The sequence below is a fragment of the Tamandua tetradactyla genome, chromosome 16 (assembly GCF_023851605.1).
Source record: "Tamandua tetradactyla isolate mTamTet1 chromosome 16, mTamTet1.pri, whole genome shotgun sequence".
In the NCBI taxonomy this organism is placed as follows: Eukaryota; Metazoa; Chordata; class Mammalia; order Pilosa; family Myrmecophagidae; genus Tamandua; species Tamandua tetradactyla.
In genome coordinates, this window is record NC_135342.1 from 5,614,240 (window position 1) to 5,628,974 (window position 14,735).

Below are 14,735 nucleotides of genomic sequence, written 5' to 3' on the forward strand. Positions count from 1 at the left end.
GTGATATTTGAGAACGATGATGAATTTTAAGCACAGCAGGTGTGTGGGTAGGTTTAAGCCAGCCTTCTCTTTTGCCCAAGGGACTCACAGACCAGAAACAAAGTCCTCATTTCGCAATAACTGTTAGCATTGCTGCTATTCCACCTTAATGTCTGTGTTTCTAAACTGTTGCGTCCTTTCCATGGGTTCATTTACAAGTGACTCCTGAGACTGATAAGTGGAATACCCCAGAGTGCTCAACCAACCACAAATGGACTCCAAATCAAGGTTTTTAAATTTCCGAACCTTTAATCCCAAATCAGACCATGGGGTGGTCAGACCCAGAGTTTCTCCCCATCCCTTATCAACCCTAACCCAACCCCCATTTGCAGATTAGTCCTAAGAAGTCTCTTGCCCAAGTGAATCAATCCAGACCTGGGAAATGAAGAGGCCCAATTCCCTTCCAAGACCCCGCCCTCATCTTCCACCCCAGTTACCCCATCAGGCCCCCGCCAGTCTTCCAGGGGACCCTCGTTAGGGAAGAAAAAAAAAGGCTCTTTCCACCCCACCCCCAAGCGACCCACACTCGGCCATTGAGAAAAACATATTTATAGAGGGAGAAGACGAGGGAGCAAGAGGCACATTGGTGAAAACAAGGTGGGCCCCAGGAAGGAAACAGTTTCTCCTGGAGATGGGGCAGAAGATTTTGAGGGGAGCCTTGGGGAGGAGGCTTGGGCTGGAGCTCAGTGAAAGCACAGTCTGTCCCTAGGAGCCCCCGTGGCCCTGCCTGGGACAGAGTGTCCCCCAGGGCCAGGGAGGCAGCGTGAGCAGCAGCAAGCAGCCTCCTCCCAGCAGCAGGACCAGGCTGGCAGCCACTCCACAGGCCAGAGACCAGGAATATTCGTAGGTCAGGTCCGGGACCGGCTCAGGGCTGACTCTCTCCAGCAGGGCTCTCACGGAGAGGCGGAACACCTCCAGGCTTGCCAGAAGCAGCAGGCCTGTGGGGGAGAAGACGCAGCCCTGGGCATCTCAGCTCGGCTCGGAGCATCTCCCCAACACACCCCATCAAACAAGAAACCCAAAGGACCCCATGACACTCACTCATTCCTTCAATAAACACCTACTAAGCATACACTGTACAGCAGGCAGTATTTGGGAAACTGGAGATAAAGAAGCAACGAGATAAAGGCCCTGTCCTTAGCTCATCAGATGCTAAGCAGGTGAACCAGAGACTGTGAAACTCAAGTGCCTGTAAGGATGATGAGAAAGTATGCACAAATGAAGCAGGCAGGTTCATCAGGGACTGTGGCAAGGGACAGCCAACATGGCGTCAGTTGACTGCAGACCTTTAGAAAAAGGGGGCCACACATTCCCAGATCTTCTGAATTTTTTCGAGACTAGTCAGAATGTTTGTTATTATTATTTTCATGGGAATGCTCTCAATCTTCAAATATTGGCTCAGGGAACTCTTTAAACGTTGCCCACTAAATAAAGGACATCTCTTGGCCACCACTGGTCTGCAGACTGCCAAGCTGCAACTTCCAAAGTAAGCAAATAAGGGGACAAGATGACTTCAGAGAGCATGCATGCTAGGAAATGAAACAAGGCGATGGGAGGGAGAGTGACGTTCCCTGGTAGAGCAGGGACTTCAAAAACATTTGAGCTGAGACCTGAAGGGTGAGAGGAAGCCAGTCATGCAAAAAAAAAGAGAAGGAAAACGCATTCCAAGCAGAAGCAGTGGCCTGGTGGAAGGTTTAAGCAGAGTGTGTTTGAGGAAAAGAAAGGAGGCGACTGTAGCTGGAACATAAAGAGTCAGAGTGGGGGGGAGTGGTGGGTGATTGGGTGGCAGAGGTGGGCAGGGACCAGATTCCACTGGGGTGATCTGGTGGTTGCGCGTGAGTTCTGGAGTCTGGCTGTTTCCCCTCTCAGACCTGGAGTCTGGCCCCAGTCTCAATCCCCGACCCTTTTCCTCCCTTCTTGGCCTGTGCAGCTCAGTGTTAGGGACCGGAGATGGGAAACGCATCAGCCAGTCCCCTTCATTCATTTTCTCATTCATGCATTCTTTCATGCACTCAACAGAGCTTTACCGAGAGCTTGTTACAAATGAGATAACAAAGCCCTTGAAATCCTGGAGCCTCACAGGGGAGAGAGACAAGAGTATATTTACATTCAAATGCATAAATATATGATTTCTAAATATAGATAGTCATCAATTCTATGAAGAGAAATAAGCCAGGGTAAGGGCAGAGGGGGTTCAAGTAGACTTTCCATGAAGTGGACAACGCCGACTGTTCTGAGGAGGCGATGTTTGATCAGAGACTTAAACGACATGGGGAAGGGAGACAAATGAAGATCTGGTGGAAGCACAGGCTGAGCAAACAGGAGGGCAAACGCTCTGAGGAGCGGCAGAGACCCATGTGGCCAGAGCGTAGAGAGCAGGTGGTAAGGGTCGAAGTCTTGGAGGTGACGAGGGAGCAGCTAATGCAGGCCTTGATACCAGAGGTAGGAATTTATTGGTGGCTTGTGATTGGTTTAACAATAAAACTCTGCCTGCATGAGCTTTGAAGATATCGTGCTGAGTGAACTAAGTCAGATGCAAAGGGGTAAAAATTGTCTGATTCCACTTACATGAAATATCTAGACAAGCAAATGCACAGAGACAGAAAGTAGATTAAAGGTTATCAGAAGCTGGGGAAAAGGGAGAATAGAGAGTTATTGCTTAATGGGTACTGGTTTGGGGTTTGAGGTCATGAAAAGGTCTTGGTAATTGATGGTGGTAATTTTAGCACAACACTGTGAATTAATACTGCTGAAGTGCACTCTTAAAAATGGTATAAATGCTGAATGAGGTTGAATGTGAGAATGATAGAGGGAGGAGGGCTGGGGGCACAAATGAAATCAGAAAGAAAGATAGACGATAAAAACTGAGATGGTATAACCTAGGAATGCTTAGAGTATATAATGATAGTGACTAAATGTACAAATTTAAAAAATTTTTTGCACGAGGAAGAACCAAGGAATGTCATTACTGCAGGGTGCTGAAAATAGATGGTAATTAATATTTAAAAGTTTTAACTTATGTGTGAGACTAAAGCAAAAAATATTTATTTGTACAAAATTTATATTTTGACTAGTGCATTTCCTAACATAACTTATGTAGACAGCTTAATTGAACAACATAAGTACATGGAACCTAGAGTAGGAAATAAGATTTTGTTGGTTTGTCCAGAGTGATGCCCCGATAAATCCCAGAGTGATTTGAACAGTGAATAAAAAATATTTGCAAAGTCCCCTTCAGAGAATGGTGAGAAAGGGGAAAATTCAACTTCCCCAAGTTGAATTCTTGATATTCTCACAAGCAGTACAGACAACCAAAGTTATAGGCTGAGCCCCCAGTCTTGGGGTTTGTTTGTATGAAACTTAACCTCACAAAAGTAGGTGAAGCCTACTTAAAATTAGGCCTAAAAGTCACCACCAAGAGAACCTCTTTTGTTGCTCAGATGTGGCCTCTCTCTCCAGCCAACACAATGAGCAAACTCACCACCCTCCCCCTGTCTACATGAGACATGACTCCCAGGGGTGTGGACCTTCCTGGCAACGTGGGACAGAAATCCTAGAATGAGCTGAGACTCAGCATCAAGGGACTGAGAAAACCTTCTCGACCAAAAGGGGAAAGAGTGAAATGAGACAAAATAAAGTGTCAATGCGAGTAGAACATATGAAATAAAAATAAATAATAGGGGGAACAAATATTAAAATAAATTTAGTTTGAAATGCTAGTGATCAATGAAAGGAAGGGGTAAGGGGTATGGTATGTATGAATTTTTTTCTGTTTTCTTTTTATTTCTTTTTCTGAATAGATGCAAATGTTCCAAGAAATGATCATGATGATGAATATGCAACTATGTGATGATATTGTGAATTACTGATTATATATGCAGAATGGAATGATCAAAAGTTAAGAATGTTTGCATTTGTTTGGTGGGTTTTTTGGTATTTTTAAACAAATTTTTTTAATTAGTAAAAAAATTTTTTTAATTAAAAAACTTGTGTAAATGGAATTTTTGTGTTATATCTACATTACCTAAATAGCATATAGATATAATCACACTGGCTGCTGCCTGGAGAATGGGCTTGAGAAGAACAAGAGTAGAAGTTAGAAGTCTAAAGAAATTATCCCTGGCAGTGGCTTGGACTAAAGGGATGGTGAAGATGGAGGGAAGTGTTCGGGCTCAAAATATATTTCGGAGTTAGTGCCAAAGGGATCTACTGATGGATTGGACAGGATGTGTGAAGAAAAGAGAAGAATAAAATATGGCTGCTTCTAGAGTTTTGTGGACTAAGCCATGGGTCTGCAAACTACAGCCTATGGGCCAGACAGTAAACATTTTCAGCATTAAGCGTCTTACGATCTCTGTGGCAAGTGCTCAGCACAGCTGCTGTAATTAGAAAGCAACCCTTGACCACACCTGAATGAAGGGGTGTGGCTGTGTTCCCATAAAACCTGAATTACGGGCACTGAATTCTGAATTTCATATCATTTATCACGAAATAGTATTGGTCTTTTGGCTTTTGTATTTCTTTTTTTTCAACCACTATTTGCACGTTTGCCTGGTCTAGACATACCAACTTTGGGCCAATAATGGAATGAAATGTTTGGATGCGACATCTCTTCCACAAGGCCTTAGCAGTGGATGCTGCTGACCCCCACTCTCCAGGTAGGGAAACGGAGCCCTGGGGGGCTGCAGCCTGGGCTCGAGTCCAGCTGGACCACTGTCTTCTCCACTTCTCTGCACCTCCGCCCGGATGAGGCACACGCGCTGGCCTCTGCCCCCCTGTCCAGCCTCTTCTCGAGCTGCTTTTCCCACGCTCTGGAAGAACGAGCAGGGCTTCCTCTGGGTCTTTAATGCATCGCACTCTCCCAGACCCGAAGGCCTTTACGTTGCTTAGTAAACCCCTCCCTGCTCCCGCCTTACGTGGCCTCAACGACTCAACTCAGATTACTTGACCCAGGGAAGCCTGCCCTGACCACAGCCTCCTCAGCCTAAATTTAATCTCCGTGTTATGCGTCCTCATCGTCTTCGGTTTTCATCTATAGTATCTATTACTGTTGGTAATTACTAATATTGATTGATATGCATGAGGAATTGTGCATTTGTCTAATTTCTGTCTGCCCGCTTGACTGTAGGTTGGATCTTAGCCAAAAAGCTGAGAAGCGACCCCCACTCCCATCCTCGCTTGACTATAAATCCACAAGGGCAGGAAACTTATCTGTATCATATCTCTAAAACATAGAACAGCACCTGATATACAGCTTATGGGAAAAAACAATACAACCTGAACATGTCCTTAATCGACAGAGACCTCAAAAGCCCAACTTGCCCCTAATACACAGTGCAACCCTAGTAATCATAGCATCCCATAAGCCCCTCACCTTCACTCGGTGCTAACTTCTGCAAAACATTTTAATGCCCAATATTTTCCTAATGCACTTTTGCATCCACACCTTCAGCGGCACCCCGGGATGTATACAGCTGGGGCTCACTAACGCCACCACCACCAAATTTCTCCTGAGCTACCAGGACAGGAATCACTTTGGTCTCATTCATGAATCAATCCCCAGGGGTAACTAGCACTTACTGTGTATTAGAGTATCGAAAGAATGTGCAGTACTCTATGCTTAGCATTATTCCAACTCTAATATTGTAATATAAAAATTATTGTTTGAATGAAATCAGAAAGAAAGACGATAAAGATTGAGATGATATAATCTAGGAATGCCTAGAGTGTATAATGATAGTGACTAAATGTACAAATTTTAAAAATGTTTTTGCATGAGGAAGAACAAAGGATGTCATTACTGCAGGGTGCTGAAAATACATGGTAACTGATATTTTAAAATTTTACCTCATGTGTGAGACTAAAGCAAAAAATGTTTATTTGGTACAAAATTTATATTTTGACTAGAGCATTTCCTAATATAACTTATGTAGACAGTTTAATTGAACACCATAAGTGCATGGAACCTTGAGTAGGACATGGAATTTTGTTAGTTTGTCCAGAGTGATGCCCCGATAAATCCAAGAGTGATTTGATCAGTGAGTGGAAAAGTATCTGCAAAGTTCCCTTTGGGGAATGGTGAGAAAGGGAGAAAATTCAACTTTCCCAAGTTGAATTCTTGATATTCTCACAAGCAGTGGGGACAACCAAAGCTATAGGCTGAGCCCCCAATCTTGGGGTTTGTTCATATGAAACTTAACCCCACAAAGGATAGGTCAAGTCTACTTAAAATTAGGCCTAAGAGTCACCCCCAAGAGAACCTCTTTTGTTGCTCAGATGTGGTCTCTCTCTCTCCAGCCAACACAACAAGCAAACTCACCACCCTCCCCCTGTCCACGTGGGACATGACTCCCAGGGGCATGGACCTTCCTGGCAATGTGGGACAGAAATCCTGGAGTGAGCTGAGACTCGGCATCAAGGGATTGAGAAAACCCCTAGAATGAGCTGAGACTCAGCATCAGGGGATTGAGAAAAACTTCTCGACCAAAAGGGGGAAGAGTGAAATGAGACCAAGTGTCAATGGCTGAGAGATTCCAAACAGAGTCGAGAGGTTATCCTGGAGGTTATTCTTATGCATTAAATAGATATCACCTTGTTATTCAAGATGTAATGGGGAGGCTGGAGGGAACTGCCTGAAAATGTAGAGCTGTGTTCCAGTAGCCATGTTTCTTGAAGATGATTATGTAATGATATAGCTTTCACAGTGTGACTGTGTGATTGTGAAAACCTTGTGTCTGATGCTCTTTTTATCTACCTTGTCAATAGACGAGTAAAACATATGGAATAAAGATGAATAACAGGGGGAACAAATGTTAAAATAAATTTAGAGTGAAATGCTGGTGATCAGTGAGGGGGAGGGGTGGGGGTATGGTATGTATGAATTTTTTTCTGTTTTATTTTTATTTCTTTTTCTGAATAGATGCAAATGTTCCAAGAAATGATCATGATGATGAATATGCAACTATGTGATGATATTGTGAATTACTGATTATATATGTAGAATGGAATGATCAAAAATTACAAATGTTTTTGTTTGGTGTTTTTTGGTATTTAAAAAAATTGATAAAAAATATTTTAAAAATAAAAGTTATTGTTGGGTGGATGGGCAGATGAATTGGACAGGTGGATGGATAGGTGGAAAAGAGGAAAGAGGAAATGGATGGATACATGGATGGACCATCCATGCAGGGAGGAAGAGAGAGAAAGGGAGGAATTGATGGATTGGTGGAGGATAAATGGGTGGGTGGCTAGAATAGGATACTTGTTAAGTGGATACTTGGATGAGTGAGTTCATGAATATGAGGAGATTTAGGCCCAAAGATAGAAAATGCTTTGCCCAAGATCACCCTGTTCTTAAGGAGATAGGGGTCCAACCCAGATCTTTGGATTCCCTGTAGATTGCCTAGTTTCCGCAGCAATACCCCATTCAAAGTAGTCACACTAGCTTTCTTTCTGGCCTTCAAATACAAAAAACTTTTTCTAGCTTGGCTACCCAGTCTTCAGCTTTCTTAAATGCCACCACTTCAGAGAGGCCCACTCTAACTTCCTGCTCTTCATTATACACTCTCACAGAACTCTAATTTTCCTACATTGCATTCATCACAGTTGGTAATTGTGGGATCATTAGCCTTATTTCTCTGACATCAATCAGATAATAATCTCCAGAATGGCAGTTTCCCGAGTGGGTGTATTTTGTGTGTGGCTGTACGTCTGTGTGCATGAGTTAATTTAATGCATGAATGAATAGATAAACAAAAGGAAAAGGGATGTCTAAATTTTTCTCTCTATCTAGGCAGGTCTTTAAGATGACAAAACAACAATAAGAACATGATCTTTATTATTTTCCACTTATGTGTACTCTTAAACACTAATTATGGACCCCTGGCCTCATCTTTCACCAGGTCTCGATCTCATTTTTAAATCAAGGCTACCATGTACAACCCTGACAGCTGTGCCCTGCTTTGTGCTCTGAACTTTGTTCTTTTCCTTAATTTTGCTAAACTTTTTACAGCCTTAGTACACGCTGTTCCACCAATACCACCATCACTAGCCTCTCCAATTCCATCACCAACAATATCCTACTAGCACCACCACCACCGTTCTACGTTGCTAGGATAATCCCCCTTCATCCTTCGGTTATCAGCTGAAATGCTACTTTCTCTAGGACCTTCTCTGACACCGACTCCCATCACTGATCCTATGTACCCTTCATGTGGTTTATCACAACTCTCATCATAATTATTATTACTAGCTCTGACAGAATCTAGGCTCGAAGAGGGCAGACACAGTGTGTTCTTACTTAGTTTTGTACCTTCTGCCTTTAGCACATGCTGGAACATAGTAGGTGCTCAATAAATAAATGAAAATAATAAATGAAACTTTATGTTAGTGGCTTTTCCATCCGCCTTTGAAAATACTTGATCTAATAAGGGAACAAAGATCCAGAGAAAAGAAAGGGACCCGCCCAAGATCAACAGTTGATTCAGGGCATGACCTAGGCTAGAACTCAGAACACCTGACTCCCCACTCAGCATTCCTTCCACTACACCGTGCTCTGCAAAGACCTCACAAGAATATAGTTCCTGGAATGCAATGGTGGGGATCAGTGAAAAGAAGCCATGTTTGGAATCAAAAAGACCTAGTTTCAAGGCCCATCTCTGCCATCATTGGCTATGTGACCATGAGCAATTCCTCTGACTTCTCTGAGCCTTGCTTTTCTTTTCTATAAAGTAGGGGACAGTAATCCCACCTGGTAGAGCTATTGTGAGGGTTCGAGATAGATGCTCAACAAGTTGAAGTTGTTATTATTGGGACTATATTTCACAGGATGCAGCATTTTCCTTGACCCTTAACTCCCTTGGGGACTCCAGGTCCAAATCTAAAAGAATGCCTGAAGACCCTCTAATTCCCAGCCCACAGCGGGGCATGGAACCCTCCCCTCCTCGAGCCTTCTACAGCCCATGGGCTTTCCCCACCTCCCAGCATGCAACACTGCCTGGAAACCTCCCACCCCCCACCCCCCAGCATGCAGCAGTGTGTGTAGATTCCCACCTCCCAGCATGCAACAGTGCCTGGAAGCCTCCCCTCCCAGCATGCAGCAGTGTTTGTAGCTCCCACCTCCCGGCATGCAACAGTGCCTGGAAGCCTCCCCTCCCAGCATGCAGCAGTGTTTGTAGCTCCCACCTCCCAGCATGCAATGTCCTCAGCCTCCAGACTCTCAACTCCAACCTGAAAGGACAAAGCAGATGGCTCCAACGCGGAGCAGGAACTCCGCCCCTTTGCTGAGCACCATGATGACACAGAGGCACCCCAGGGCCATCACGGTCAGGCTCAGTACTGCTAGCACCGCAGCTGCCAGGTTTACCTCTGTGGGAGAGGAGAGGGAGATGCAGAGAACCTGGGAGTAAGGATGGCATCCTTCCCAGGGACCCAGAACCAGGACAGACTGTTCAGGGCTACAGAAAAGGGTCTCCAAGTACCAGTCTGATATTTTATTTATATTATTGAAGGAACTAAGACTCAAAGAGGGTCAGTTACTTGCTTAAGATCACAGAGTAAAAAGGGAACAGAGCTAGGCTTAGAAGGGGCATCGCGAGCCACCATTCATGATTTGTACTCTGGTTACCATGTGTTTCCAGGTGAGGAAACTCAGGCAGTGGGGTGCGTGGGAGACAGCAGTGGGGGGGGGGGTGTTAAAGTAGAATGATCAAAGCTGGAATCGGATTCAGTCATTGAACCTCTCTGAGCCTCCACTTCCTCCACTGGAAAATCAGGGATAGAAATCCCTATCGGATGAGACTATGAGGAAGATTAGAAATCAGTGTCTAAAGCGTGCAGTGCAGACTTTTGACAGCCAGCAGGTGTTCTGTAAGTGCATGCTATGATGTTTCGCTCTCCCCAAGGAGGGCAGTGACTTGCCCAAGCTCATCCAGAACAAAGGCAAGAAAAAATAATAATAATTGGAGGAAGTAAGGAACCACCATTTACTGAGGGCCTACTGAATGAAACAACACACTGTGTTTGAGTAGCATCGTCAAATTAAATCTTTACAAACACCAGGTATGATTGATGATAAAATCACAATTCCTTCATTAATGGGGAAACAGGCACTCGGACATCGGGGAAGCTGTTATTAAAGTCGAAAGAACAATGGCCTCAGAGCTGCGTGGTTCAGTATGGCAGCCCATTTCACTCATGCCAGCCCATTTCAAGGGCTCAGGAGGCACCGGTGGCCAGTGGCTGCCATATCAGACCATGTGGATAGTAGGACATTTCCATCCTTGCAGAGAGTTCTAACAGACAGCACTGCTTTAGAGTCAGAATTACTTGGTTTTGAACCCTCTCTGCTTCTGCTACTTCCTAGGGAAATAATTAAACCATTTCGGGCATTCTGTTTTCTGCTCTGGGAGATAAAGGTTAAGTTTCGGCCCTGCAGGGTTGTGCAGGGGCTGGAGATATTACTACGAAGCACACAGTGCCATGCTCAGCATCTACTACATACATGAGTTGTTTAAGTACTAGCCACAGAGAGGACTTGCCCACAGTTACACACCAGTAGGAAAGGCTGAGCTAGAGGTAGGAGGGTCAGGGACACAGGTCTGGAGAACCATGCCCTACCATTACTCTGTCACTGTCCCCCAAAACGCGGCCTCCCAAGGAGGTAGAAGTTGCATCCATCCTGGCGCAAAGCAGAGGAGACGAGGCCAGCACAGTCAGCAGATCACAACCCCACCACGCAGTTCTCACCTTTCTTTGTGGTTCTCTGGAAGATGCGTGCATTCTCCCCCGTGGTAAAGAATTTAAAATAGGTGCAGTTTGCTTCTGTGGGAGCAGAAGAGAGAAAGGCGGTGGGGGGTGGCAATGACATGGAGGTCCCTTATACAAGCTCAGGGATGGACGCTTACGTAGCATACTAAACAGATGGCATTAGTAGCCCTGATAATCAGAGAGAAAAATGATGCTCAGAGAAGGACAAGCCACCTGCTCTTCAGGATCTGGGATTCCAACCTGGAGCTCTGAGGCACAGATCTGTGGCCTTTAGAGGGCCATAGACCTCTCTGGGCCTTGGATTCTTCCCCTGTAAAAAGAGCGAATCTCTTTCCTGACTCCCTCACTGGGTGGGCTGAAGGTCGAGTGGGATTAGAAATGGATGATCACTTTATTCAACAAAAGGCACCAAGAAAGAGGTAACAAGGTTCCCAGACTCAGGAAAGAGATTTACCATGTGCAAATCCAACAAAGGGTTCCTATCTAGAAAATGCAGGGAACTCCTGCAGATCAGCCAGAAAGACAGGTAACCCAACTGGAAAAACGGGCAAAGGATATGGATAGTCAGTTCACTGAAGAGGAAGCCTGCATGATTTACAAATGCATAAAGATCTGCTCCTGCTCACCAGGGATCCGAGGAATGCAACTTCAATCAGCAGGGGATCCCACTTTTGATCAATTAGGTTGGCAAATATTAAAATATAATATCAAGCGTCAGAAGGATGAGAGGAAACAGCTGGAATGAAGAAAGATGGGTACCAGTCTTTCCTCATTTATGAAATGAAGTAGGCTTATACCCTATGACCCAACAATTTCACTTACAGTTATCTAGAAAAGAAAAATACACAAGGGAGGACATTATGTGGGGGTTCACTGCAGCTTTGTTTATAAAAACTGTCTAGTTGCTTATATCTAGGGGGAATGGATAAATATGATATGTGCTTCCTGTGAAAATCTCTGCAGCACGCAGCAACCATGGACTAGGAAAGTGTAAAGCCACATGGGGAGACCTGAGAAGCACAGTGTTGAGAAAAAAAAAAAAGAACATTTTGAAAACAGACAAAATCTATAACACCATATCATTTATGTAAACTAAAACACATACATATTAAAATAACATGATATATTTTCCAAGTTAAAAGATATATGTCTGTAACATACATCAAACATTAAAGATGAGTTAGGAAGGAATGGAAAAAATGATTAAGAATATAAAATAAAGTAGAAAAAGGATTTTGCACAAGCTGCTAATGATTTTGTGATAAACTGAGGAATATAATTAATCCGACTTTATGGGCTTGAACCCCAAGAAACCCTAAACTAAAAAAGGAGTACCAAAAGTACTTTCTAAACCACCTTCTAGAGCCAGAAATTCCCTGAGTTCACCTAGTTCAACCTGCTCTCTCCTTTACTCTGCATTTAGGGAAACTGAGGCACAGAAAGGGAGGAAAGAGGCAGAGAATACCAGAGGTAAAGAAAACACAAGAGGAGCCAGGCGACCTGGGGAATTGGAAGAGAAGTTTTCCAAATTGAAAGAAGTGTAGATCCAAAGGAGTCAGGGGGTGTGGAACGGGACATTCCACCTTGCTCCCGGAGGGAAGGAGAAAGGCAGGAGGTGCCTGATAAAATTTGAAAGTGTGAGTCCTCACCCTGCAGCAGCAAGAGGAAAAGGATGCTTTGCGGGGCAGAGCCAGGGATGAGGATGCTATTTGTAGCAGCCAGAGGGGAAAACAAGGCCCACAGCAGATACAATTTACAGCAAACATGGTCTACAGCTATGAGAGAAATGTGAAATTCCATCTAAAGGGTGAGCTGGTGCAGAACATTTTTCCAGGACAATGTGGAGCATCTGGTATATTGTTGTAGCTACCAACCATTTAGGATACCTTGTCTCTGACCCCAATGGGACATGGTATACCCCATTTGGAAAAGCACCCCTTGAAGCTGAGGGAGATACAGGCCATCCTGTGGCAGGTGGTGGGACATGTGGGATATTTCTCTGAGACAGTGCGGGCTGTGACATGTCCTCCAAGGGGCAGAGATCGAGGGATGGTGCTCATATCCCTTTACGGAACTTGAAGTCCTTTCTGGCAAATAAAGGGGACAGCAAGAGGTGTGAGGGATCTCATCTTATGCACTGAGATGGGGTGGGACATCCCTACCAGTGGGAAATCTTTGTACGCAGATGCAGTAAAACCATTCTGGATGCACAAGCTGAGTTTCTTAAATTTCTTGATCCTCATTTTTCTCTTCTGCAGAATGAAAGTGATAACACTAACTAATCATAGGAAATCAGCAATCCACATGAAATACTCAGAACAGAGCTGGGAACTATATACGCATCTGCTATTTTCACTGCCAGGCACCCATTCCACCCTGCCTGAGCTCTGAAGGAGAGGCTGTCCATCTGCAGAAACGAAGAAGCAGTTTGGGACGGCCCACTGGTATAAGTCAGAGGAACGGCCCATCCTGTCGGGAAGAGTGAGGGGTACGGGATAGCTCTGACTCAGCTGGGGGTGAGTCAGAGCTCCCTATTGGAAAGGGAGGGGTGTGGGGACGTCTGAAAAGAAAGGGTGAAGGGTTGGAATTCCCAGTCTGGGCATTCACAGGTGAGAGGGACAGGAAATAAAGAACACTTCCCAGGGGGGACTGTGTCTTTCCTGTGAGGTGGGGAGTGTCTGCTGGGAGCTTCGTTGGGTGGACCCAGGAGGTGGGAAACCGGCACAGATTCTATCTGGAGTGGGAGTCAAGGCAATCAGTCTCTCCAGGCCCATAGCAGCCCATCTGCAGTGTGGGAAGAGCAAGCTGACACCAGGAACCCAGCTCTCTCCATGGGCACAGGCGGGCAGTTGGGCATGTGCACGGGGGCCACAGGCTGTCTGGGGGCGGGGGGGGGGGGAGCGCAAGCTGGCCTGGGGATACAGGAGCTTTGGGGTCATAGAATGCTCTGGGGAACACAGGCTGGGCTAGAGGTTTAAGCTCTGTTTAGGGGCACAGGCTGGGCTGGGGCACAGACTGGTCTGGGGGTACAGGAGCTTTGGGGTCATAAAGCGGTCTGGGGAGCATAGGCTGGGCTGAGGGTGGGGCAAAGGCTGTCTTTGGGGGCACACACTGATCTGAGTGTGCGTGTGGGTGCTGAGTAGCCCTTTCTGGGGGGTGCACTCTCCTCAGGTCTGGGGGGCACAGGCTGATCCGGGTATAGGCCTTTTCTGGGGGGTGGGGGTGGGGGTGGGGCGCACTGTCCTGGCGTCTCAGGCTCTGTCTGGGGGCAGGCCCTCTCCGGCACGGGCCTGGCTGACGCCCGCGGACTGCGGGACTGGACAGGGGCGGCGTCTGCTCACCTCCAGGCAGCGCGGCGGGGCCGCAGGTGTCTCTGCCCGCGGGCAGGTCGGCCTGCCACAGCCGCTTGGTGCACATCTTCCACAGCCCCAGGTGCGCCGCGTCGCAGACGGCACTGCCGTTCGCCCTGTAGGTATTCAGTTCCACCCAGAACTCGGTGCCCACGGCCAGCACGGCCAGCGTGGCGCCCAGCGCGGCCAGCAGCAGCAGCAGCTTGATCTTCCCCTCGCGCTCGGGCGACAGCGCCGCGCCCTGCTGCCCGTGCGCCCTCCGCCGGCCCGCGGCCCGCCACCGCTCCTCCTCTTGCAGGAAGAAGTTCGGCCACATCATCATCGTTGTGGCCGGGCCGGCGGGGGCGGGGGTGGGGGGTCAGGGCCGGGGCAGGGGGCCCCGCCGGACCTGCCTGGAGTCTCCGGAGGGGGGTGAAGGGCTCGAGCCACCGGATTATGAGAGCGGACGACGAGCGTGTTCCCGGAAACTTACGGGAAAGGGGCTAGGATTCCCCCAATGGGGGAGCTGACGTCGTCTCTGGGGCTTAGAAGAGGAAAACCTAAACCCAAACCCAAACCCAACAGGTCCCCCTCTTGGGC

General features: G+C 46.5%; 1 protein-coding gene across 1 annotated transcript; it reads right to left on the reverse strand.

Moving 5' to 3' along the window:
• Positions 1-572: 572 nt before the first annotated feature.
• CACNG6 (calcium voltage-gated channel auxiliary subunit gamma 6) lies at positions 573-14,478 on the reverse strand. The gene is made up of 4 exons (XM_077133549.1): positions 14,148-14,478; positions 10,786-10,860; positions 9,268-9,405; positions 573-977 (listed from the first exon to the last, which is right to left on the reverse strand). Exons 1-4 carry the CDS (start codon positions 14,476-14,478, stop codon positions 745-747), a joined length of 777 nt encoding a protein of 258 aa, XP_076989664.1. The 3' UTR covers positions 573-744.
• Positions 14,479-14,735: the final 257 nt, after the last annotated feature.